This window comes from Poeciliopsis prolifica, unplaced genomic scaffold, assembly GCF_027474105.1.
Source record: "Poeciliopsis prolifica strain line A6 unplaced genomic scaffold, Auburn_PproV2 SCAFFOLD030, whole genome shotgun sequence".
In the NCBI taxonomy this organism is placed as follows: Eukaryota; Metazoa; Chordata; class Actinopteri; order Cyprinodontiformes; family Poeciliidae; genus Poeciliopsis; species Poeciliopsis prolifica.
The window spans coordinates 5,617,787-5,645,744 of NW_026562405.1; the positions used below are offsets into that span (position 1 = coordinate 5,617,787).

General features: G+C 39.1%; 1 protein-coding gene across 1 annotated transcript in view; it reads left to right on the top strand.

The window, feature by feature from the left end:
• Window positions 1–27,958, top strand: part of LOC129372664 (receptor-type tyrosine-protein phosphatase T-like) — a 292,638-nt gene that overhangs the window by 225,255 nt on the left and 39,425 nt on the right. The window contains 4 exon segments of the mRNA XM_055050081.1: window positions 371–406; window positions 8,685–8,777; window positions 9,210–9,319; window positions 15,843–15,930. Coding sequence (XP_054906056.1) covers window positions 371–406; window positions 8,685–8,777; window positions 9,210–9,319; window positions 15,843–15,930 — 327 coding nt within the window.

A 27,958-nucleotide genomic window follows, 5' to 3' on the forward strand; every position in this document is an offset into this window, starting at 1 on the left:
TCAACTCTTGAAAACATAAAAAAAATCATATTAATTTTGTATACATATTTTAGCCTGTATGTGGAATTTATAGAAAACCATGCAATATCTTTGCATTTGCAATATATGACAGCTTGTGATTTAAAGCCCAAAATTAATGGCATTTGTTTGTACATTTTTTATTAGAAAAGTAATTCTACTTTTTACCAATCTGAACAAAAAACAAGTATAATGAACTTTGAATTTTTCCAGATCTCAGTCTCAAAAAGTGTTTTTAAAGATTTGACTGTCGTTGAAATGTTCAAATTGAGAATTCTGGCAGCAGATAGATGTGAATAGTGTTTAACATCAAGTATTCATGTTTCCCCTCTGTCTTTTTTTTTTTTTGCAGTATCCAAAGAGCCTGTTCCAGCTACAACTTCAATAGGTAAGAGAAACAACTTGTTTTTGAACCATGATTAAAAACCAATCAAAATCAGTGGTCAGTTTTTAGCTCATCAGCGTCTGTGTTCATTCTGACATCACACAAACAACAGTCAGTGCTTCTGTGTTTCCAGTGAAGCCCTGGTATTTACAGTGATGAGGGACAACGACTAACTCAAGTCCTGGATTACTTTATAACTGCCTATTTTAATAGTTCAAACACTAAATAGTCATTTATATACATTAATACCTCCAGTGGAAACTTCCAGAGAACCCAACACATTCATGATAATCCTTATTTTCACTCTTGGGTTTACAGCCAATCAACTTCAGGGAATATAAACGCTCCTTCATTAGCTTCTTTGGAAATGCCAGCTAGAATTGCATCTTCCCAAGTTGCCTCATCTTTGACATTTTTATATGTGCTCAAGAAAAAATCCACAAACAGGTGATTTTTTTTCTTTTTTGTAAATAAATCTGGTCCACAGAAAAGTCTGAATAATGAGACGTGTAAAGGTAATATTACAGTCATACATGTGGCCCCTTTAAAATATTTTTGCCATTCTCTGACATCTTCTTTCTTTCTGCTCACTTTATCTTGCCTTTCCCTTCTGTTGAACAGATTGATCAATTTCTTGCCAAAAGGCTAGGCTCTGGCCTTTAATAGTGTGTGACATGTTTTATGTGTCTTTAGCCAGGTTTTTACACAAGAATACCACTTCACCCAGTTTCACACACAGAAACCAGCAGGAGATATAAAACCTAACCAGTGACTGTCATTTTTTCTATTCTGCCCTTTTTCCATAATGTCTTTTTTGGCTAAAACTTGGTGTCTGGAAGTCTGGTTTTTGTCCTCTTTTTTTTTTTTCCCTCATGTTGGTTGGAGTGCCTATTTAGCCTCTAACAATACTGTTGATGAGCTGAAATATTCTTCTCCAGATATCGGTGACATAAACCAACTTTATGTGTTGTCAACCTGATTACAACCTACTAGACTAAATGAGCAAAAGGAGGAAAATGGATCATTAACAACTCAATGTGAGGATCTCATATTTTCAGCTGATTTACTGCGATATTCCACACCTACCTGTGCAGGTTTCTGTCATTTGCTGATGCACATCAGGGAATGATGAAGCAGAATGCAAAAAGATGCTTGAGTGATTTATGCACTGGCACAAATTTGGTGCCATACATCTTCATACAATGACATTAGGTTTTAATGGAGCCATCTGTTCTCTTTACAATTAGTCTGAAAATTAAGAGATAAAAAACAGAGCTTTTCTTTTTTTTTTTTACAGCAACAAAAAAAATCAGCTGTTTGCAACAAAAGTGTAAAATGATGGAAACTGAACTCAAACTGGAACAAACGCATGCTTTAGCAGGAAGAATACAAGACAAAAGACTATTTTCTCCCTGTCAATAAATTCTTAACAAAAATAGAAAACTGTACCAATTTGTCATCAGATCCTGCTGCCTTATGACTTTGGTGACTCTGGTATAAACTTTTGGGTCATGTTCTGGTTGGTGACCCGTTCTTGTCCTTTTAGTGAATCACAGTTATCAGCGAGTCTTTAACCCGTCTGCTTTTTCTGAACTGAGTTCAGATGCTAACAGAATTATGATCTTACACTTCCTGAACGCAGATCCAAAATCTCAACCGTTACTTTTTTTGACTCATGTTCACCTTGTTATCTGCTGCTACATCATGATGGAAGTTACAGATACTCTATTTTCTGGGAATTGCACTTTTTGTCATAGATTACCAGGGCCTGTGACTTACATCTGTTTATTATGTCTTCATGGTCCTTTTTTAGACTCAGACATTGAATATTGTTTCATACAGACTGACATGAAGCAGGAAGTTTTTTTTGCTGGCTAAAAACAAGGTGGTCAAAGTTTATTAAAGGTACATTTAACAAGTTCTAAATGAATGTCACGTCTAGTTCAGTGCGACTTATATATGTCTTTTTGTTTTTATAACAATGTTTGTCTGATTCAGCTTATACGCTGGAGCAACAAATATAGTAGCACCAGCAAAACAACAGGTGAAAATCTGAAAATAAAACTGAAAAATAAATAAAAAATAATGTTCCTTTCAGGTTGAGTTGTAATGGAGATAAAACTGAACAAGCTCTGAAATTAAAGTGGCAAAATTATAATTACAGCATCAAATGAAACTTTCATTTATTAACATTCAGGTGTTTTTGTGAGTTAATTAATTCTGCCACTTTAATTACTTTCATTCTGACGTTCATTATAAAAAGGAAGCACACTAAGTTGACATCGTCTCTGAAATTTCCCATAAATTACAGAAATAAACAAAACAGCCTGATTTTTGCCCTCAGGAAAGAAAAGATATGTTTTCCCCATATGCTAATAAATGATTTAAACATGTAGAAATGAATAAACATAGTTGGTCACGATAAATCCCCTTTTATCTACACAGAAAGCTTTATTGATCCTTACACATTGTCAATTTAACACTTAACACATTTTTTTGTCGAGTCCATTAGGTCCGCCATTTTCTAGCTGGCCTCTAAAACAAGCAGAATTTCCACATCCAATAATTGGATGAAAATGGTTTCATTTTGAAAGTAACAGTCCTACCTTTGCGCTCGCTCTGACACCTCTTTAGCTTAGTGAAAATGGATAATAGCACCAGCAAGCTGAATGGCGCCGGGGAGCATCGTATTTCAGTGGCTTAATGGGAGACAGAGACCTGGGAGAGAAAGTTATTAGGATGATGCTGATGGAGACTTTCGGATTGAAGGATCAAAGAGAGGGACAAGTAGCTCGGGTAAATCCACTGTGCCGGGTAGAGAGCACGGTTAGCTGTTTCTGTTTGGATGGTTTTTTTCCAGTTTAATCTTTTGCTTCAGTATTTTCTTACCTTCTAAAAAAGTTCCTGTCAGTCTTATTTCAGTATGTCAAGAGTCAAATTGTTTCCTGGCCAATAAGGTAAATATTACAAAATATTATGTTTAACTAGAAGGATGGAAACTGAGTTATCAATCTGAAAATCATATCACATTATAAGTGTCTCATATCAGTCAGTCATGATAATTATTAATTTTTTGTTTTAAATATCTGAAGTACTGCCAATTAGACACATTCATTCCCATTGTTTCCACTCAATGCCGTTGCTTTTTTCTTTTCAATAGCAATGAGCCGCAGTGGCAAAACCTTAAACTGCTGCTGCTCACGGCACTAAGGTTGTTGCTAGGCAACCAAAGAGTGAGTGAGTTGCTAGGTAACCAAAAAATGAGTGAATTAGTCGATTCCACCAGTCTTGCTAATCCGGATTTAGCAGGTTGAGAGACTAAACTCTTTTTTTCTGCCTACATTCCCCATAATGCTGTGCGGTTCTGGATCGGAGTTTGGTGAAATTATTGAATATTCAGACATAAAATCTATGGATATTGATCATGTGTCTATTGCAGTACATGTTGTTATTGAGTCATTGTTCAGCCGTACATGCTCTGGTGTTCTGTGCTTATTCTGGGAGTTATGGGCTTTCATTTTCTTTTTTCACAAACAACATTGGGAACATAGAAAGGTCTTTATCCATTTTGAAGGGAGTGGAAAATGATGTTTTTTTTTTTTTTTTGTAGTCCTTTAAAGTGAAAAGTCAGTGTTCCCCAGCAGCCATCTGGGAGGCAACAGTTTGTTTCTGGAGGATTTTTGCTGCACCTGAAGGGTTTTTGTACCAAACCTCTGCAGTGGAAGATGGCGATAGGATGTTTAATTTCTACACACAGCACTTCCTGTTTTGGAAGTAGTTTTTCCACAGCTTCACAGAAAAGCAATTATTTTCCTCGTCCAGTTCAGCATAACATTAGGCTGCATGTAAGGTGATTATGGCTAATAGTAGTCATTTTGTTTGGCCGTAATGTGGCACTGCTGGGTAATTGAAGGTGAGTGCAGCAGAGAGAGTCATTTTTAACCTTTATGTTCGGAGGCAGGATTGAACCTCTGTGCTGTTTTTTTCCCGGCTCATCTCGAATGCTGGCTGACGTTCCAGAGCTCCTCTCTGTGCACTTCGATCTGTTAGCTGGCTGGCTCACTGTATCACAATCAGCAGATAAGCTACACTGCAAACATGTCAAAATGGCCAATCATAAAACTCAATCTAGAAACAAATAATATTGATTATGTAAAATTGGCTAAAACCTCTATCCAGATATAAGATGAGCTATTTCATTTAAACCAGATTTCTGAGCACACGAAGGTTGTGAAAAACATTTATTGTTAATATTCTTGGTCTCTATGGGTATATTATTTTAGGTTTTGACCATACTTGCATGTTTGCATGAAACCTGTGTTTATAGTCACTTCAATGTTTGACTCACCCATTTAGAATACACTGCAGAATTATGACACACTCCACCCCACCAATCTAACATATCTATTGTATTCTGCATGATAATTTGTGCAAAAACAAGCAACTTGCTAGCTTAGTCACTGAAATTTCTTTAGTAAATACCCTAAATCTCCCCATGCTTCCTTAATCTGTATTGTTTGCTCTACATGTTGGGCTAATATGTTTAATCTCCGTCTTGTCATCCTCAGATCTCCATCTGCACTCCTTTGTTGTTGTTTTTTCAGCTCAGCTGAACTTGTAGTTTCCATTTTTCATGTCGGTGCGTTGTTGCTCTGCTAGAAAATGTAATGTCTCGTACATCGGAAGGGATTTTTATTCAGACCAGAGAGAATTCATTGGCCTGGCTCTCCAGCAGTGAAATGAAGTTGAACTTGACCTCATGCTTCACAGACAGAAAAAGGAGATGCAGAAAGATGAACTTATCATCCAAAGCGGTTTCCACTTTGTTTCTAAATGCTGCCGGCAGAGATTTCTAACTCCAAGCATCATGAGTGCATCCAGCTCTTAACCTTTAATGTTCAAAGGATTGCAAAGCATGCTATTTGCATCTTGACCCATTGCATTTACATAGAAATTCCTTGTTCACAGACATTTCTTTGGGTTTCATTGGGTATTATTGGGTTTCCAAAGCTTAACGGTAAAAGCTGTGTAAGATTTTTTTTTTGTACTAATTGCTTTGAGTTGAGCATGTTCAACCATCCACTTGTAATTTAATACATAACTTAGTACTGTAGGGTTATGGTGTTTAACATAATTTATATTTCAGTTGCAATAACTGTTTGACTCCTCAGGATCTAATTGCTGATGTTCTGGTAAAACATGTTCCTTACAGACATCCAATGGCTTCTATAATTATGTTGTTTGGTTGGATCTTGTAGTAAACTTGAGTAAAATGTGTAAGGTTATCGTGGGTTCCTCTACATTTTCATCTTTGGCTTACTGGAAGTGGAGTCTTTTGCGTAGTGTGTGCATAGTGGCCATTGTGATTGCATGCATTGCTGATTGTTTTCATGGTAAAAATGGCACCTGCTATTTCCAGGCGTTTCTGACTCTCTGTGGTTCTCGGATCTTGGACTACGGCGTTGGTTATTCATTTGTGTCCTCTGTCAGAAGTTGGAGTCAGGCACCAGGGTGATGCATGATTTCTCCAGTGTAATTCAGTGGAACTCCAGTGCAAACAAATCTGATCAAGACTCAACCATCAGTTCATAAATCATCTTCATTTGTGTTCACATGCCAGAATAAGCACACACATACGCACCTGACAATTTATAATACACACTTTACTGTACTGCCATGGTAGAAATAGGGGTGGAGTGTTGAGGAAGGAATTAAGAAACAGTAAAGGAACACTAGAAGCCCAAGTCATCCATAACTAAGTCTTAATAAAGTCAGAGGGAAGGAAGTAGGAACTTTATAATACACACACTACTGAGCATGAAGGACTGCATTAACATACACACAATGACAGCACAAATGACCTTCATACATGTGCACAAACTCCCACCGCGTGCGCACACACACACACACACACACACACACACACACACACACACACACACACACACACACCACAATGGTGTACAGGTAGCTCTGTATACCATTTTCTCTTACTTGCATAGTCAAACTCACACATTTTCATGCATGATAGTGTTGTCTTGTCGCACACAGACCGACATGCACACACACACATATTTGTGCCTCTGGAGGTCAATAAATCCACCCATTAGCATTGAGATGTTCTCCATCATAGTCACTGCTGTGGAGCTGCTGCTATGAATTCATTTCATGCCTGGCTTAATGCATATTTGACCTTGGTGAGCTTATCATGTGTTTTCAAACACCCTAAACGTCACAATAAGGTCAGCACAGCAACACGTCTCAATTTAGGTGAAGAAAAAAATATGCATTTCCAGTTCATGAAGCATACTGTCTAACAAATGATGATGGTCAGCAGGCTGTTGAGTCTTTTAGGCAGTTTGGTGGATGTTGCATCCGCTGTCATTGGAAACTGACCCACAGCCGCTGTTGCTTTAGGTCTAGCAGTTTGGCAATGCACCAGAACTGTGGGGATGCAACATTCGGATTGAAGATGTAACGAACCTAAGGTTGTGCTGCAAAGGTTCCAGGTGAAGTCTGAAGCCGCACCCTGGATCTTTCTGCACCATGAGTTTAGGATTACCATCGCTAGCCTGGATCTCACAGCACTTTTATAACTCAGGAGGTGAAACGCCTTCGAGAAGCTCGTAAGGTCTATGTTGATTTAATTCAAGCTGCAGCATGTGACCTTTGTAAAAATAGTTTTTTACATATTTGTTCAAATTTTCCAAGATGTGGTGATAATACAAGACAGATGATGTGTGAAAAATATAGAGTTCCTCTGGCTTCTCCCAGTGCTCCCAGTGTCAATGGTTATAGTGTAAACCCCGTTCCCACCCCCCATCACGCTCTGCTGCACTACAACTGGTTCAGCACAGCCTGCCACCAATGCTAAGGCTAACTAGCATGGCCTCATGCTTATTTCCTTCACTGAACGCAGCAGATTGTTGAATAGGAACATCATGTTGTATGACAACCCAATATCTCTTAGTTGTTGTGTATAACACCGACCTCTGGATCGACTGTTAATTAAAACTTTCTATCACACATATTTTCTTAGTTGAAAACACAAACGCATTCATTAAAGAGAAAATAGCCACATGATGTTTATGAAAGAGAAGAGAAAACTAAAGAAAAAAGGCATAAAAAGTGTGACTCTAAGGGAAGGTGTGATAAGATGATTCTTGAAAATGAATTAAAAAAGCAGCAGTCTTACCTCAGGAGGATCGACCTGGCTGCTCTGGAAACATAACTCAGAAAAAGTTTAATAATACAGAGAAGCTGAAACTGTGCATATGGGACAAACACACAGTATAATTGAGAATCAACTAATATTGCTTTGATCAAAAGGGTCAAAGAGAGGTCACCACAGAAGCATATCCATTTATAACTAGTTAACTTCAATTTGAAGACATTTCATAACGATGTAGACTTCTTCTGAAGTTAAAGCCCTGAGACAAAACAATAAAGTTGCTGTTTTAATGGTTTTATTGAAGTCATTTGGATCCTATGGAGTACAAACCTGCTGACACAGCACTGGACACAAACTCCTGCTTTGGTGCCAAATATAATGAAAAAAGTTCAGAAGATTTTAATCAGAGGAGAACTTTTCCTCCAGTGAGCAAACTGACCTTTTTTAAGCTTCCTGCTCTTTTCTCTGCAGTGACTCTCTTCCCCCCTGGATGTTACATCCCCTCCCTCATCTCTCTTCTTGCTCTTGTAATTTTTCTCATAGCTACCTTATCACTACTATCATGTGTCACGAACTGCTTCTGTCATTTCTAGATTTATTTTAGATATTGTTTGCTTTATCGCCTCCCTTCTAACAGAACACAATTTTCTGGATTCTCCTGTTTAAGCCAAATTATCCTTAATTTATCGCAGGAAACTGGTGTTTACATTGACTAATTGTAGAAGCTACCTCAGGCCACCAATAAACTGGCAGAAGTTATTAACATGCAATTAGATCTATTAAGGAATCATGGAGTCATGCATGTTCATATCACATCTTTTTTCCTTGACAAAAACAACGTCACACTAAGCATTTATCCAATCTATTGAGCTGACTGGTTGTCAGTCACCATAATACCTCAGAATTTTGTTTTATTTATTAAACACACTGGGATTCTGACACCTCTATTAGAGACTCATTTATCTGCTGTTTCTGAACTTTGTGTTGGTTTTCTTCCATTTCTCCTTTCTGCTTTTGTCTATTACTGTAATGTTTATTTGCAGTTCATGTTTTACGTCTCAAAATAAAACAATACTCTCCTTGTCTGCTTGTCTGTCTTTGTGTCAACAGATGGAAGCCAGCCGTCTCTGGCGCAGCCGTCCCTGACTTTACAAAGTTTTCCTTACGGAGGCTGTGAGTCTGTGGAGCTCTCCTACCAGAGCGGTACGTCAACTGGATCTTTCACCTTATTAAGTTTCTTGAGACATTTGTTTTGAATCTGACCTGAGGTATAAGTCATATAATTGTACGTCATCTCCACATGCAACTGGTGCTTTTTGGTGAGGAATGGCAGCCATATTGGAACTGAACTTTGGGTTTCTTGGTGAGCTCAAAGCTTAGCGGTCAAAATTCAGGTTTCGACTATTATTTTTGTTGCATTTCCAACCAGGAAGTAGTTTTTACCTAAATGTTTGTCCACATTTAATTTGATATGTACTTTGACTGCTTCTAAGAAACCCTTGACAGGCTAATTAGGGTCATTTAAAGCCAAAGGAGTCGATCCAAAAGAAGCAACTTTGTTTTTCACATTTTGTTCAATGAATTCCATCCAGATTATTTTAACAGTTTCTGTGAAAAACGGCTTTGCTCTCATAGGTCAGTTCCAGGCGGGCCAGTTTCAGCCAGCTATTCGAGTTGCAGATCTCCTGCAGCACATCACACAGATGAAATGTGGACAAGGATATGGCTTTAAGGAAGAATATGAGGTAAACACACTCTCAGTAAATAATACAAACAAACTGTCACACAAAACAAAGCATGTAGATGAGGTAAAACACAATTTTAAAAGCAAAAAGCTTTTTATGATTTCTTTTGGTCATATGAATCCAGATACATCAGGTCAAATGTTTTTTTATGTTTTAAGAAGCATTAGCTCACTCTTGGTGTAGTTGCACCACATTAAGGATTGTTTTTGTCTATTTCTGCCTTTATTCTTCAATATTGTAAAGTTTTTACGTGCTTCATTGTTAAGGGAAAATAATAAACATAAACTATAAAAATGTTGAGTTTGAACAGTGCTAGTTACAGCCAGAAAATTCTACTTCAACTTTCTTCTTTCATTAGAAACTGGGACAAAACTCGAGGCTAGCAAAGACGTATCCCCTCGCTTTGAAGCACAAAGTTACAGCCGTGTTAGAACTTATGCTTTTATTTATCCTTTAGTTTTATAAAGCTTGAAATACTCATTATTCACAGACTCGCACTAAGTTCTCAACTGAACATGTTTTAATCAGTGATGATGCAATTGACTTAGACTTAGACTTGAACTTTATTGATCCTTTGGGAAGACTTCCTCAGGAAATTAAAGTTACCAGCAGCTAACAGGCAAAAAAGTGGCACACAGTAAGCATACGCGAAAGAATACAAAAAAATACAAATTAAATACAAAGAAAATATAGGAATTTGGTGGATAAATTGACCAGTGATATGGTATTGCACTGTATGGTTTGACCTGATAAATATGGAGTTCACATTTGTAGAAAACTACTCCTTCCCTCTGTCCTGTGTCAAAAAAGGAGCAGATATTCAGAACCGTTCCTGGAAACTCACTGTCCATCAAAAAGTCAGACAGAACTTAAGCCTTAAAAAAGATGTGCAGGTTAACAAATTGTGACTTATGAATTTGTGCCTCTGCAGTATCTTTATTTGACATGTGGCCCTTTTGTGTCATTAAGGAAGAGTCTAAAGCAAAAATACAACAGGGCATTTAAAGTTTGGGTGATAGACAGAAAATCTAAAGTCCTACAGCAGTAAGAAACCCAGAGGAAAAGAAACAAGATGAACTCATCATTTGGAGATGAAACTGTGGGTGTAGCTAAAATAAAGCAAGAAACATTTAATCTCAGACTGTAAAACCTGAATGACTTTTACTGCAGTCAGCAGTTAAAGAGCTTTAAATAAGTTCAGGCGTTTTCACCACTTCTACCAAATATCTTGTGTTGACAGGGAAAAGTTGATAGCAGAAATCAGCACATCATCCACAATAAGCTACACATTTTATGTAACGTGTTAATAAGTTTATGGGAAAAATTATGACAGAAATGGAGGTAAACAAATGTACTGAATGAAACAAATGTTCTGTCAAGTGGATGAAAAGCTGAAGTGTACAATGTACAAATAAGAAGTTTTACTTTTTTCTGCTTTAATTAGAAGCATTCAATCAATTACTTTAAAATAAAATTCTAAAAGTTTTTCAATCAAGAGCTTAGGAATTGGGTTCCTTTATTTTGTCAACATTTTGCAGTATTTAGTCCTTCTGTACATTTAAGCGGCTGGATTATTCTGAGTTGATTAGACACCTTTCATGAAGGTGAAAGCTGCCATGAGAGACAAACGGGTCATATTTATTATTAATATATAACCACGCTGATAGAGAACAAATTAATTGTGAGCTTCATTTTCAGTTTTTCCTTCCTCTTTTTTTAGTGTCATCAACATTTAATTAATTAATTTAATGCATCATTTATTATGGAACATTTCTCAAATTATTGCATTGTCTTATTTAACTTATTTATGTTTCTTCTTTCCTCTAATTTATTATTCTGCTTGGCTATCCCCCTGCCTCTGTCCTTTAAAATCTGAAAGATTTATTTCTTTGTCTCTGGAGATAAATGTTAGGAAAGGCACCAGGAAGAGTCTGTTTTCGTCTCCTTCAGCCTCCCATTCTCTGAAGAATGAATATTTTCTATTACCGACTCTGCATGCGTGTTGAAAATTGTCCCTCCGTGATACTGCGACTTATATTTTCATTTGCTTCCTGTCATTTCGCTTCAAACCCACTGATACGTTTCAGGGGGAGAGAAAATGTGATTTATTCTTGAGTGTGTGTGGATCTGTGTGTAACGAGGGGACACACACGCAGAGTGGGACTTCTTTTTTCATGATTCCACTTGTCTCCAGCAGCAACTGATTTGATGCACATTAGAAGACTTTGGAAGTTTATCTTCACAACACTTTGTTCAATATACTGTTTGCTCTACTTGCTGGAAATGTACATCCAGGCTTATTTCTTCACTTATAAAGCTTCTGTGTGATGAATTAGCGTCCACTACAACGGCTGCTATGAACAGCTTTTACTGAGTCTTTTTCAATGTCAGCATACAGACACTGTGTTGGAAATAACATGTTCTAAAAATGTTTTTTTTCTGGGTTGTAGTTGAATTTCTCACATCTAAAAGTCAAAATTTCTGTTTTTGGTTTAATATTTCATAATATATCGTTAGATGTATAATAAATATTACAATTATAAATGGCCCTAACAGCAACAACAAAAGGAGAAATACTTATGAAAACTACAACATCCAGACGGACAATAAAACACTTTTTGATATAAGTTTGACATGATCACAGCACTTCCAAACCATATATATAAAAATCCTTACTAAAACACAAAACATTTGAAAATCAGACGCCAGACAAGTGAATCACAGCAACGTCATCAGCCAGAGAACGGAGCTTCGCTAATAAGCGAACAAACACTGAAGAGAAGCAGAGCTGCCATTGATGCGGTTGCAGCAAAGCATGTTTTAATGCTGCACAATACAGTGTTAGCAAGTTACTCAAGTCTAAAATGGCATTGTTGAGCATTTAAGAAGTAAAGTTCATCGAGCAAATGCCCCCCAGAGGAATCCCAGCGCCCCCCTTTTGTAAAAATATCTGCCAGCGCCCCCTGCTGTCCTCTGAACCCCCCCTATGGGGCGCTGCCAAAGGGGGCGGTACGGCTCCGTTGAGAAACACTACTATAAGAAATTACAGTTGATCCTGGTTGTGATTTAGGCTATTACCTCCAACTATTCCCAATCTTTTTGTAGAGAATATCTAAATATGTGAAAGAAAATGTTAAGAAATGTCAGTTTTCACACCAGTCAATCAAGAAGTTCAGTAATGCTGCTTGACTAAAACCCAAACAACTGAAGTAAAAAAGACCATAAATAAGATGGTCTCCACTGTGATACTAATGCATGTTGAGGTATATTTGTTGTTCAAACTTTTACAACAGCCAGTGTCAGAGTAGAAAGTCTGTGTTTGTCAGAAGAGACTCCAAAAACATCCTGAACTGTTCAGTTGGTACGAAGCTTAGCATGAAGGCCGTTGACCTCTGATGGAGTGAATTCTGTGCCACTGGTCACCTGGAAGTAATTTAGTAGTTTTTCGTTTTACTCCCGTCACTGCCAGAATTAACAAGACAACAATATTTCCATGAAAATAGATCTTGGGAAGTTAAACTTTTCGTCTGTCTTTAAAAGATTCAAGTGACTTTGGCTGCTCAGATGTAGAATATAAAGAAATAAAGGGGTTTGAGGCTTTTAGACCAAATCTTTCCTTCTGAACTTTAGGGCAAGAAACAGCAAGTGAACTGACTCAGATGTGAATAAATGACCATGAGGGGAAATGAAATGTCCTTTTGCCTCATAAATGTAGCCCACATCACAGCACCGCGGCAGTGCTTCACTTATGTATTTATGCATATGGTCACATTTGGGTCCCCAGTGCAGTGGCTGCCTCAGTGAGCCTCTGTCTGCTTGCACACCCCATATGGCGTCTTTTTGTCCCCGTCTCTGTGTGCGATGTGACCTACTGTGTTGAAACCGATTAACCTCACTAACATTGATGGCAGCCACATTGTCAACATTGTGCTCCCCAGTGGGAGTACACTTCTTCCATTTCAAGTAAAAACCAACTTATTTTTTAAATGTGGCACCTGAAACGTATCAAGCAGCCATTAGGTTATTGCAATGTGCTCTTTGCATGAGCTGCAGATTCAACTTTTTGGTACATTTTTCTTTTTTTTTTTTTTTTTTTTTGTATTCTTTTTTGTCTAAATGTCCAGTTTTCCACCTCTTAGAGTTGGAAGACATGTCAAAATGTGTAGCTTGATAGTGCTCTATGACATTTGGTAGAAGGACATTTTCCATATTTCCATCTCTAAATGTAGTTTCTTCATTATTTTGATTATTTTCAACCCAAAACTCAGGAGCAGCATTATGTGACATTTACTTTCTTGGAGCTTCCCATTATGCTATCATGCTATTCCCCCATCAAAACATGCCTGGCGTGTTGCCTTGATTATTTCATGCATGTTTGAGAAATCACTCAATCTCCATGGCAACCATTCAGCTGTGAAAAAACACCAGAGTGGACCTAGCTCTGCTTTCAAGGACAAAGCGTCCACCTCAGAGATGTAGTTTCCAAGCGTCCACCCCAGAGCAGCCTTCCCCTGCGACCGCCCCACTCAGCTCCTAAAGACTAGCCGAGAGCAATTAGCAAACACCTGGTGGAACGGCGCATTCGTTGAGCTTATTCTATGAGTTACGTCTGAGTGCAACACTGGTAAAAAAAATTGTTAAAGGGTTAATCAAGGAGTGATGTGATGACTTCCAGGAGGCAGAGTTTAAGAAAGAGTAGATTTTAAAGAGACAGACACCCAGGTTCACGGTGTTACATCACAAAGTAACATTTCTCTTTCCGTTTAATGAATTGCATTGCATGTGGGCTGTGTTGAAATATCCTCCAGTTCAGCATAAGGTGATATTTACAAAAATACTTACTGATCTTTGAGAGGGTGTGCTGGCATTCTTATATTAATTACATGCTGTCTCAGAACGACAACATTGTTGTTTATTACAATAATTGCAGTTTATAGTCCAGTTAAATTTGTCATTGTGACATGTCTAGTTAGGTTAAGCATTCACATGGTTAAAAACACACACAGACTTTTAACATTTTTCTGCCTATTTTTGTATTGGCATCGAAATAAATCTACAGTATTTAACACTGGACTGACTAATGCTGCTTTTACACACAAAAACATTCAAACTCCAAATTCCAGGCACCAGAATCAATTTTCTGCTTGACTAAGCGATATGTTTAGGTGTCTATTTTTCTGTCTCATTGCATTTATTTTGTGTGTGTGCATGTAGGTCAGATCACTGTCTGAAAGTGAAAGCTGTTGTCTGGCCTTCTTAAGCCCTTAATGGACTCAAAAACGGGGCTGTTCACTCGTCCCTACTGGGAGATTTTGAGCATATGAGTGACCTGAGAGCGTTGGAGGAGTTGCTCTAAAATAGTTCAGCCTCCATATGGCAGCCTTTGAGAGTTGGGGTTTAGTTGCTCCACAGACGCTCGCAAAGGACGTTTTTGTCATATTCTCTTCCACTCAAAGTGCATTCAACAAAAAAAAAATAAATGGGTATATGATCACACATGCATTCAATAGGTGTTAGTTCAGTAATTTGTTCACAAAAATGCATAATGAAGAATGCATAAAGTAGAAACCCACATCAGAGCGGCTCATGCATGTTTTGTCCTTCCTACGTCTGAAATGCTCGTCACACAGGCCTCAGCAGGGAGCGCGGACAATCTGTCCTTTCTCCTCTAACAAAGGAATAAGTAAATATTCTTGAACTGGAACCCAGGAGAACAATAAATACAATCTTTGTCCTCTTGTTTTTTTGTACTTTTTTTTTTCTTTCAAAACACTGTATGATTGAAAACACAAAATCTTACCAAATATTTTTGGTTTAGTTTCTGGGGCAAATGACTCAAACAAAACTAACAAACAACTTTTCAACAAGATCTATGAGCTTGTTTTACATCAATAATTGCTTAACATTAATAAAAATGTTCCACTAGCAGATTATTTTATATTAGAAAGGAAAAATTTCTTGTTATAAGTGACATATTTACTTAATATTGACCTAAAACAATCTCCTATATCTTGTGAGAAAGTTACCTGTTTAGTCTAAATTCAAGTGTAATAGGATATTTGCGATAGAAACTAAACCACGATGCTTGGGAAGATTTTTTCTGCAGACTCTTGTTTGGTTTTTGGCAAAAGTGGGAGCTTTAGCAGGTTACCACTCCCCAAGCTGGAATAGGGAACTGGTCCTGTTCTCTTTTTTTAGTTCAAAACATCCCAGAAGATACCTGATTTCTTTGTACTATTCCTAATTTACCTCTGAATGAAATGTTGTTATAAGATTAATCAGATTGCAATTGTAGTGAGAGTTTAAGCCCCATCTTTGGTGTCTCATGTATTAGAGTGATGCCTCTGCAAAGCTCTGAATATTCATGTTGCTATTTCAACTCACGCCAACCAAAGTGTTGCTCCATGAGCTCCGGGGTTCCCACCATATGTGCATGCATATTATTGTGCTCTCCTTCTCGGTTTCATGACAGTTTGTGTTTGTGCGCACATGAGCCCATGCATGTCTACATGTGTCTCCTCAGGCTTTGGCGGAGGGTCAGACAGCACCGTGGGAGACGGCCAAGAAGGACGAGAATCGCAACAAGAACCGCTACGGCAACATCATCGCATGTGAGTACTTACATTTTTTTTTAAATTATGTTAAGGTTTCATTGTGGTTTAATTTGGTTTTATTTCAATAGTTAATTTTGTTCTTTTAACTGTAGCAGAGTTCAAATCATCACAGCTGTTTTCTGCGAAAGAGCAAAAAAGGGACTAAAAATTACTTAAAGGAAAAAAAATTATTAAAAAAATATTCAAGGCTTTTGAACAATTTCTTTCGGCAAAACAAGTAAAAACTCCCTTGGGTTTTGTGCTGCTGTGTGTGGTGCTGGCTCTTTTGGGACAAGCCTCTCAGACGTTATTTATCAAATACCTGTAGGTATTAAAGCTTCTCTTGCTTGTAATATCATTTGACAGTGAATCCACTGTGATTTACAATAGCTGTCTAGTAAAAGTTGCATCTAATCAAGCTCCCAGAGTCTGGAGCGAGAGTGGAAAGGCTTTTGAAGTCCAGCGTGAAGTTTGCACAGTCAGTGGTGATTTGAAGTGCCATGTCGTCTGCTGGTTCTGGTCCACTGGGTTTTCTGGACTCCACAGTCAACACAGCCATCTGCCAGGACTTTTTAGAGCACTACAAGTTTCCTTCTGCTGACAGGCTTTATGGAGATGCTGATTTTGTTTTCCAGCAGGACTTTGTACCGACCCACAATGCCAAACACTGTGAAAGCTGGTCCAGTGATCATGGTGTCATTGGCAGCTAATGGATCCAACCAGAACCCAAAGAGAATCCATGAGGCATTCTGAAGGGGAATATATTCCCCAAAGGAATATATTCCTTTGAAGGGGAATATATTCTCACTTACTAAGACACAGAGGGTGCTTTTGTTATCTTCTGAAGGCCTTTGTGAAGATTTGATTTTTCTTCCTGGACCTGTTGTCTGTTTGATGCATTTAAGTAGAAATGTTGGTGGTAAATTGTAGAACTGACTCCTGGCCTGCAGAAAGAGCAGTTCTTCTCATTTGGTTAAACGTTTTTTGAGTAACAAAGCTAAAAAATCTAAACTGCAACACTCCTTGAAAGAAGCAATATTAAACCGATTGGGGTAATCTCAATTCAAAAGCAAAGTCTGTTATTGCTGCCACTTATTCTGACAGTGAAACATTGTTTTGTGAGAATATTGTTTTCATTATCCTACAATGAGCACATCGATACTTTTAATTTACTCAATAAATTATAGGGCTGTTTCTTTGACACATGAATTTTAAGCTACTGATGGCATAAATTTCAACAGAAGCTAATTCCATTTTATTTTTCTTGCATGCAAATGTCTTGACCTGGAACCTTTGTGTTGTGTTTCTGGTACCCCAGTGAATCTGATGCATCTGTAAACAACCTACAAATGATGAAGCCGCTTCTCTTCAATATAAGATCTGATGGGATTCTGGGAAAGAACATTGTTGTGTTGAAGTTGTGGTAGAATGAGTTGGCCTATCAGCAGAGCAGATCGAGACTGTAAAAGCATCTAATGTCAGCGTCCACGTTTTTTTCTTGAGCGATCAGGAGTTTCTGTAACACTGAAAAGCTGGATGGGTATAATTCAACTTTACATCAATCTGATGGTTCAATCATCTAAACAGATTAAAAACTACAATTATTTATTTCATATGTTTGTTTATTCAATAATTTATTTTGCAAAAAGTCTTCTTGAATTGATTGTTCTTAATTAAAATTATTACAGACCCTGAAAATAATTTATATTCTAATCTGCAATGTCTGGATTGCTTGAAGAAGCATTATTGGAGATCCGTCCTTCCACCTCTCCCTTCTTTATCTGCTCAAATATATTTTATTCATGCTACTTTTCATCACTTTTAAATTTGAATATTCACAGATAAATTGTGACGCGTACAATAACTTAAATTTATATTATATTCTATTATAATCTACAACAATATGAATGTTTTATGTTTGTATATGCAAGAAAGAACTGAAACTGTTCATTAGAAAAACCTGATTTTCTGGCTTTGCTGCCTACCTTCTGCCTTAATGCACTTTTAAACACCACTGATACTTGGATTTCATACTTGTGTAAGTCTAATACAGGAAACCTAGTAAGAAATTGCTTTCAGTTTGCAGAGGGATTTTCTTTCAATCCTGCCTGATGATCAAAGGCTGCAGCTGCTATTTTATTCACAGAGACTTTTGTCAAAATGAGCCTTCATTTCAGTGCAAAGACGGTCTGCAGTAATGATATTCGGAGTGAGGGACTGCATGTAGGATCGGTGTGTGTGTGTGTGTGTGTGTGTGTGTGTTGTTGTTGGTGTGCATTAGCATTTGAATATAACGGTGTGTCCTATTCCGTGCAACAGCGATGTCCGTCAGATTGAACGTTCAATCGTTGTCTGTTTGTTATCTTGCAGAAGGAAACCTCATGTCTCTATTTTGCTGGAACAACAACGGATTGTTTGATTTAAGTTTTGAAAGGTTTTATGGTTTACTTGTTTGCCATCAGGAGCAGCATGATCCATATGCATAGCATTTTAGGCTTCATATTTTACGGTTAGTGTGTATTAGTGTCCACAGGCCTGGGACTGTGTACATATTTCATTATGAGGGTTTAGATGTCACAGCAAAGACACTGCACTAACCTGAAGGCTTTAATATGAAACTTAGCGCTGTAATGAAATAGCCTGTCAAAGACTTGATAGCCAACAGGAATTATGATAATTTGCTATTAGTACAAATCCTTTAATTACAAGGGCCTAGTAATGGAAACTGTCCATCTTGCTTGCTGTGATTGTACAAAGGCTAATTTTCTTGAGAAAATGTTTTAAAAGGCCCTGGGGGAAACGAGTTTGTGCCGTGTCTTTATTAGAACATGTAAATGTGGTGAGACAGGCGGATTGACTGTCTCCAGCTCTCAGAATAGATGCAAGCTTTGTCCCTGTTATGCAAGGCCAAACTCACCTCTCCATGTCTGGTATTATGCTTTTAGAGGTGAAGTGTCCTATTTTCACATGAAAAGTACATAAAAACATTCCTCAAACCTTGTGTGATGAAATAGTTAGTAGGCTCTTTGATTCCACGTTGAGGTCAATCAGAGACTTGTATGTGCAGGATCAATCAATCAATCAATCAAATTTTATTTGTATAGCACATTTCAGCTACAAGGCATTTCAAAGTGCTTTACATCATAAACACAAAACACAAAGGCATGCAACATAGAATAAAATACCAAGGTTTTTTTTTTTTCTTCCTCTTTTTTTTTTCCCCTTTTCCCTCCTCTTTCCCTTTCTTCCCCCTTCCCTTTGACACGGAATTTGAGCGCCTGTTACCGCCGGACTCCGCCGTCCGTTTAACCACGGGTATTCGCCGGGCCCCGTTGCCCACAACAGGAAAAAAAAAAATAAAAAAAAAAATAATTACATACATATCCACAAAATCAAATCCATACATATTACATTTCAAATGCAACTCTAAACAGGTGCGTTTTTACTTGAGATTTGAAGGAAGTCAGGGTTTCGCTGTTTTACAGTTTTCTGGAAGTTTGTTCCAAATTTTTGGTCCATAGATGCTGAAAGCTGTTTCTCCTCTTTTGGTTCTGGTTCTGGGGATGCAGAGCAGACCAGAACCAGAAGACCTGAGAGGTCTGGAAGGTTGATACAACAACAGCAGATCTTTGATGTATTGTGGTGCTAAACCATTCAGTGATTTGTAAACTAACAACAGTATTTTAAAATCTATTCTTTGAGCTACAGGGAGCCAGTGGAGGGACTTTAAAACTGGTGTTATGTGCTCTATCTTCCTGGTTCTAGTGAGAACGCGAGCAGCAGCATTCTGGATCAGTTGCAGCTATTTGATTGATTTGTTGGACAGGCCTGTGAAGATGCTGTTGCAATAATCAATGAGACTAAAGACAAACACATGATTGAGTTTCTCTAGATCTGGCTGAGACATTAGTCCTCTAATCCTGGAGATGTTCTTCAGGTGATAGAAGGCCGATTTTGTTACTGTCTTTATGTGGCTCTGGAGGTTCAAGTCCGAGTCCATCACTACTCCCAGGTTTCGGGCCTGATCGCTAGGTTTTAGTTGTAATAACTGAAGCTGTGCATTGACTCCAGATCGTTCCTCTTTAGGTCCAAAAATAATGACTTCAGTTTTATTTTTGTTCAGTTGGAGAAAGTTTTGGCACATCCACACATTTATCTGCTCTAAGCATTTATTCAGTGATTGGATGGGGTCAAAGGTCACCTGGTGACATCGTAATGTAGAGCTGTGTGTCATCCGCATAGTTGTGGTAGCTAATATTATTTCCTGTTATGACCTGAGCTAAATATTAAATAAGAGGGGTCCTAAGATTGAACCTTGGGGTACCCCACATGTGACCTTTGACCTCTTTGATGAGAAGTTTCCAATTGAAACAAAGAAATCCCTGTTCTTTAGGTAGGATTCAAACCAGTCGAGCACCGAACCAGAGAGTCCAACCCAACTTTCAAGTCGATTCAATAATATGTCATGGTCGACAGTGTCAAAAGCTGCACTGAGGTCCAACAGAACCAGCACCGTGGTTCTCCCACAGTCCGTATTTATATGGATATGATTGAATACTTTTACGAGGGCAGTCTCCGTGCTGTGGTGAGCACGAAAACCAGACTGGAAAGTGTCAAAGCAGTTGGTCATCATGAGGAAACTATTTAATTGTTTACACACAGTTTTTTCAATAACTTTGCTGATGAATGGGAGGTTTGAGATTGGCCTGTAATTCTGCAATAGTGATTTGTCCAGGTTGTTCTTTTTTAACAGTGGTTTGATGACTGCTGTTTTCAAGGCCTGGGGAAAAACACCTCATGTAAGCGATGAGTTTACGATTTGGATCAGATCAGTAGCAATAACAGGCAGGACTTTCTTAAAGAAATGTGTGGGAAGGACATCCATTCAGCAGGAGCTTGAACTTAATTGACTTATAATTTCTTTTAGAGTTTTATAATTAAGTAGTTGAAAATGGGTCATTTTTTCTGTATTTGTTTTGTTTTGGTACAGCAATGGTTCTGGCTTTGAAGTTGATGTGCAGATTAATCCTCTGATTTTTTGATTTTCTCTGAAAAGAAATCAGAAAACTTGTTACAGGCAACATTAGATTGGAGTTCAGGTGGAAACGTCACAGGAGGGTTTGTGAGCCTGTCAACTGTTGCAAATAAAGTTCGAGCATTGTTGATGTTTTTGTTTATGACATCTGCAAAGAAAGCCTCCCTTCCATGTTTTAGTGTTAAGTGATAGTTACGTAGTTTTTCTTTGTAGATGTCGTGATGAACGTGAAGTTGAGTTTTACGCCATTGTCGTTCTGCCCTGCGGCAGAGTTGTCTTGCAGACCGAACTATTTGTGCATTTCTCCATGGAGATTTCTTTCTACCAGTCAAAACCTTTACTTTAATTGGGGCAATGGAATCAATGATATATGAAACTTTAGACTGAAAATCATCTAACAACTGATCTACATCATTACAGTTTAAGGGTGAGGAAGAAGAGTAGATTTGATTAAATGTTTCTGCTGTGGATGCATCATAAAGTGTTGCAAACAGATTTGACTGAAGCTTTAACTTGTGTATTGTATATGTGATTTGTGATCAGAATCCAATGTCACCATTCATATCTATAGTTAAAATTATACGAAGAGTTTTTGTCTATTTTTTAAAGGGGCAGTATTGTGTAAAATAATTTAATTTTTTGTAGCTTTATTTCATGTTGTAATATTATTTCCCTCACCAAAAGGCATACCTTTAGAGTTGGTTTGATTATTTCATGCATGTTTAAGAAATATTTGAATCTTCTGTTTGGGTTTGTAAAAAGCTCTGGGGAACTAAGTGCTGCCTCCAAACTCTGCCTCTTCCACTCAGCTCCGTCAAACTAGCAGCAGCAGTTAGCATGTACCTAGTGGAACTGTGCTCACTATATGAACTATTTCTCAGCCCAGAGCTCAGATGAAGGAATGTTGATGAGAGGACGTCAACATGAGGCAGAGTGTAGGAAAGAACAGGAGCTTCAAGAGACAAAGGTCCAATTTCAAGGGATCAAAATGCAAAGTTATGTTTAATATGCAACATTTTTGTAACAGCAGACGTTGGCATAATTTCTTGATTGTGCTATGAAATGATACTATATGGCTGGAAAATGCATGGTAAATTCAGCCTCTCTAAAGGATTTTCATTTTGTGTAAAAAGTCTTTAGGATGAGAATGAGCACCGACTAACACAAACTCTGACAGAATGAGCCGTGACAGTTTGGTATGAATACATGTTGCGTCTCAACTGTTCAGAAACTGCAGAGAAAAGAGACGTCTGTTTTGTTTAAATTTATAGTCAAACACCAAATTCATATCCAAGTCAGTGTCGGAAACACTGGAGAACTTGCTCTTGTTTTCATGCTCCTTAGTATTCAAGCCAGTTCTCTGTTTTAGTGTAGTTTAGGAGCGTCCTACATCTGATTTGACAAAAACATGGTAATGCAAAATGAAAATATGTTGATGAATCCACACGCACAACTTTGAGAGGTTCATAAATGATTGGATTTGGAGTGGAGTGATGGTGTTTCTAATGTGTGCAAAACGGTGTCAATTTTTTTGCTAATGCTGAAAACACTAGATTTTTGCGCTTTCATTAAATAAGAAATGCAATTAAAACATGTTACAAAGTTTGTTCATGTAATAAACCAGTAAAATTATGCCACATTGTGTTTAGGCCTGTCGCAATATTTGATAAGTCAATTAATCGCACGATACATTAAAACTATCAACCTCATTTTAATTATCGTCAAATCATTTCTTCCTGCTTTTTTCTCTTACTGTTGATGACACTGAATGAAAAAAGGCTCAACTCCGGTGCTCTCCGCTGACCCTCCCTTCCTTATTTCCTTAGTGTAATGCCCAGCGTGCGCTGCACAATCTTATGTCGCGGATTTTCGACTCATTATCAAAACCTGAGAGACACATTAGCCGACAGAAAGCCTAGCTATAACGGTTTGATCGAACCGTGTTGTGTCCAACAATGGACACAAAATATTAAGTCCAGTTCACTAATTTTGAAACCAGGTATTAATCAATTCCTTACTACAATCTACCTGCAATGCATGTGGCTAGTGTCAGTCTGACTGAATGAAAATCATTATAAACTATTTATGTCACGTTAACGAAGAACAGCTGAAAAGTTTCCGGGTTTTCTGGTAGAAATTTCGATCCAACTCCTCCCCTAGTTATTTATATTTTCTTTGCACGAACTGTTGAATAAACGTTCCTGATGTTTTCGATGTCTGCTGGACTTCGGGTTGCATCGTGTCAGCTGTTCGGGATTCCCTCCGTGTTTCCCCTCAGAAAGCACAAGGAGAATCCGCGCTTTCTGATTGGCTACTGGTCACATTCAACAGGTTGCATCAGTTTCCCAGTCTGGATAAATCCTTGATTTAGATCGGAGCGGCCACGACGATCTACCATAACACAAGTGACAATCTTAGAACGAATAACGTTCTCAGATTGTCGTTCGGGGTAAAAAATCCTGTAGTTTGAACTATTGCATCAGGCAGTCGGATTCTTCTCTATTTAAATCTAATTATTACTGAAGGGCAACATACTATACAGACTTCATAATCTGCACTCTTTGGTTAAATGCAGTATTTATTTCCACTTTGGCTTTATGTTGTTCAGTTTTTATTCAAGTACATTTATTGTTAATGGAGACTGAGAATCAATTTTATTTTTGATTTTGGTTATTTTATTTATTTTGTGTATCAGTCCCAGTGTTAAGTGTCTTTTGAAAGTAAAGTGTATCTATCTTTGGCTGGAAATCACATGTATTATTACGTAATCAATGTAAAAAGGTCTTCAAACAATATTATGTTATTGCAATAATTTTTAGACAATTTATCGCCCAGCAAAATCTATTATTGTGACATCAAGCTGTATGCCAAGAGTGAGCGAGACATCGACTCACTGATCCACACCACCAGGATCTAAGATCCTGTGGGACTTCCAGATCCAGACAGACAAAATGGTAATGGCGAACCAACGGACATTGTCGTAGTGGATAAACATCAGAGGAAAGCCGTTGTGGTAGATGTAGCAATACCAAGCGATTGCAACATCAGGAAAAAGGAGAAACTGGAGAAATACCAAGTCCTCAGGGAAGAACTGGAGAGGGCCTGGAAGGTGAAGACCACAGTGGTGCCTGTGGTCATCGGGGCCCTCGGGGCAGTAACCCCAAACTGGAGCAGTGGCTACAACAGATCCCAGGAACAACATCAGACATCTCAGTCCAGAAATGTGCAGTCCTTGGCACAGCCAAGATACTGCAGACCGTCAAGCTCCCAGGCCTCTGGTAGAGGACCCGAGCTCAGAGGATAAGAACCACCCGCGGTGGGTGAGAAGGAAATTTTTTTACATATTGAGACACCAGTTTAACGGTTGGTTCTTTCCAGAATCCCCTCGCTCCGCGTTGCTGCCAATTACAGCAACAATCACAGAACAAACATCCGGCACTGTTCTCAAACCAGAATCTTGCTGACTTCTTGTTGTGTTCAAATATTCAAGTCAAAAGAAAACTTATCTTGATTGTCTTTCAGCTGTCTTTGTCCTGGCAGTGAGATCAGACCGTTAGCAGCCAATGGCTCCCAACCGCTAACGGCTCTGTGATCCAGGTTTTCTGTTCAGACAATCTCTGATAAATTTTCTCCAATGGTGAACAGAAAAATTACTGCAAACACTGTGATATTCAGCTCCCCGTTGAATGTCGAATCCAAACCAGAAACTGCTGCTGCGCAAGTGACGCAACGGGCTGTTGCTAGGTAACCAAGGAATGACTGAGTTGCTAGGTAACAATAACTGAATACCAGCTTGTTGCTGTTAAGCCGGGATTACGTTTGGCAAAGAACGGCACAGACCTTCATCTCTGCAGAAACCCTCAGCCTCAGATGCAACAAATCCACTTTCTTATCCAGTGAATGGACACCGGCCAGAAAGACAGTTGGAAATGGTGGCTTCCAAGGCATCAGCTAGATTTCCCCTTTTTCTGTTTTCGGGCACCATTTGACCGTTGGTCCTCGCACCCTGCCGTGCCAGTCCATTGTCCTCAAGAGCCGCTGTCTCCCAAGTGTGGACTTCAGCCTTGGTGATATTACCAGCTGAACTGTCTCCAGTGGCCATCAGCTTCAGCTGTAAAGTTTGTTTTTATTCAAACTTCAGCAGTTTTCTAGTTGTCCTTCTGAGGTAGTGACATCAATTTGTGACATCACGCAATTTGATGTCACAAAGAGTGATGCACCCTTTTTGGAATGAGAATGTATCACTTCTGAATCTACGGTCATAGCTATTGCAGCAGTTGGAGAGAGAGCACAAGTATTGTACTCATCGCACTGACAAGCAAATAGTCCATTTTCTGATCAATTTTCAGATTTTTTTAGAGAAAGAATTAAAAATGAATAAGACCAGCAAGAAAAACAAGTCTTTTGATTTAAAAGACAAAGAAATGCAACAAACCATAGCGAGACAGACGCAGCAGCTCAATGAAATTGTGAAAAAAGTGAGCATGATGTCCATCGAGCGAAAGTCTTTGCTTAAAGCAAATGAGGAGCTGAACGTCCAAGTTCTAAATGTGAAAAAAGCTGCATTTGAAGTAGACATTCTGCTTCGCGAGAAAGACAGGGAATTAAAAGAACAGCTGGAGGCAAACGAAGCTTTAAAGAAAAATATCACCACTCTGGAGCACGAAAAGACCACCTTGAAGAGCGAAAAGATGGCCTTAGAGATAGAAAAGACCGCCTTGGAGATAGAAAAGACCGCGTTAGAGATAGAAAAGACCGCCTTGGAGAATGAAAAGACCGCCTTGGAAGAGAGAAGCATAAACTTGGAGCATGAAAAAACGGCCTTGGAGGAGAAAATCACCATAAATGATCACACAAACATGATCTGGGAAGAGAAAAACACCGCCCTGAAGCTGAAAAGTGACGTCTTGGAGCAGACAAACACAACCTTGGCAGAAATAAACACCACCCTTGAGCAAGAAAAGACTGCCTTGAAAGAGGAAAACACCACTCTCAAGGTCAAAATCACGCTCTGGAGCAGAAAAGTGCCACCTTGGAGAAGACAAACACGGCCTTGGAGGAGGAAAACACCTCTCTGAAGGTGAAAAACACCGCTCTGGAGGAGAATAGTGACGTCTTGGAGAAGACAAACGCCGCCTTGGCTCACATAAACTCCACCCTCGAGCAGGAAAAGACTGCCTTGCAGGAGGAAAACACCACTCTGAAGGTGAAAAGCACAGCTGTGGAGCAGAAAAGTGACTCCTTGGAGCAAATAAACACTGTCTTAATAGAGGAAAACACCGCTCTGAAGATGAGAAGCGCAGCTCTGGAGCAGAAAAGTGACTTCTTGGAGCAGACAAACACAACCTTGGCGGAAATAAACTCCACCCTCGAGCAAGAAAAGACTGCCTTGAAAGAGGAAAACACCACTCTCAAGGTCAAAAACACCGCTCTGGAGCAGAAAAGTGCCGCCTTGGAGAAGACAAACACGGCCTTGGAGGAGGAAAACACCTCTCTGAAGGTGAAAAACACCGCTCTGGAGCAGAATAGTGACGTCTTGGAGAAGACAAACACGGCCTTGGCACACATAAACTCCACCCTCGAGCAGGAAAAGACTGCCTTGCAGGAGGAAAACACCACTCTGAAGGTAAGAAGCGCAACTCTGGACCAGAAAAGTGACGTCTTGGAGCAGAAAAACACAACCTTGGCGGAAATAAACACCACCCTTGAGCTAGAAATTAATGCCTTGAAAGAGGAAAACACCACTCTCAAGGTCAAAAACACCACTCTGGAGCAGAAAAGTGCCATCTTGGAGCAGACAAACACCGCCTTGGCGCATATGAATACCAACCTTAAGCATGAAAACACCACCCTGAATAAGGGAAAGACCGCCTTAGAGGAGGAAATAATGCCCTGACGCTGAAAAGCACACTCTGGAGAAGAAAAGAACCACCTTGGAGAGGAAAACGACGGCCTTGGAGCAAATAAATGCTATCCTCAAACAGGAAGTCACTGCCCAGGGACAGAAAATCACCGCTTTAGAGGAGGAAAAAAGCTCCCTGGAAAAGGAAAACTCCACCCTGAAGCTGAGAAGCACCACCCTGGAGAAGAAAATAACCGTCTTGGAGAAGAATAAAACCATCTTGAAGAGGAAATCCACAGCCTTGGAGGAAATAAAAGCCATCCTCATGCATGCAGTCACCGACCGGGGGCAGAAAATCACCGCTTTAGAGGAGGAAAAAAGCTCCCTGGAGGAGGAAAACTCCACCCTGAAGCTGGAAATCGATGCCTTGATGAAATATAGCACCAACCTGGAGTTGAAAAGCAAGAACCTGGAAGAGATAACCAGTGCTTTAGAGGAAATGAACACCGCCTTTGAACTGGAAAACACCGCCCTGAAGCTGCAAAATACCGGAGATGTCTTGGAAGAGAAAAAGCAGAACAAAAAGAAGGGAGATAGAGTAGAACAGCAGAACCAGCAGCCACCTACAGAGGAAACCCACGAAGACAGCCAGTCGGTTTCAGACCAGCCATCAGTAATCGTACGTGTGGTCAGAGGTATCTGCAAAACATATCAGAAAATGAGCGAAAATGGTACTCTGAGCTACTGGACTGAACTGTAATTTAAAAAGTGTCCAGATAATTGCTTCAGGCTTGATTATTGGCGGCAGAAAAGTTTTACAACAAAAGGACTGCGGTGTCAAGGGAGCTTGACACTTAGGGTCTGATGGCGGAAGATGTTGGCAGGAGAGTTTGCGGCCCGCAGGACTGCGGTGCCATGGGAACTTGAGGCCTCGAGTTCCCAGACCATCAGACTCTAATCCCATTTGTCGCCAGGTCATCAGACACTCTCCGGGTTGACCAGGGCTTCGTGCTGAGTCTTTCTGCACAAGTTTGCATGTTCCCCCAAGCTTGTGTGGGTTCTCTCCGGGTACTCCGGCTTCCTCCCAAAGTCCAAAAGCATGATTGTTAGGTTAATTGATTCCTCTAAAATAAATCTGTTAGCATTTGTGTGTGTGTGTGTGTGTGTGT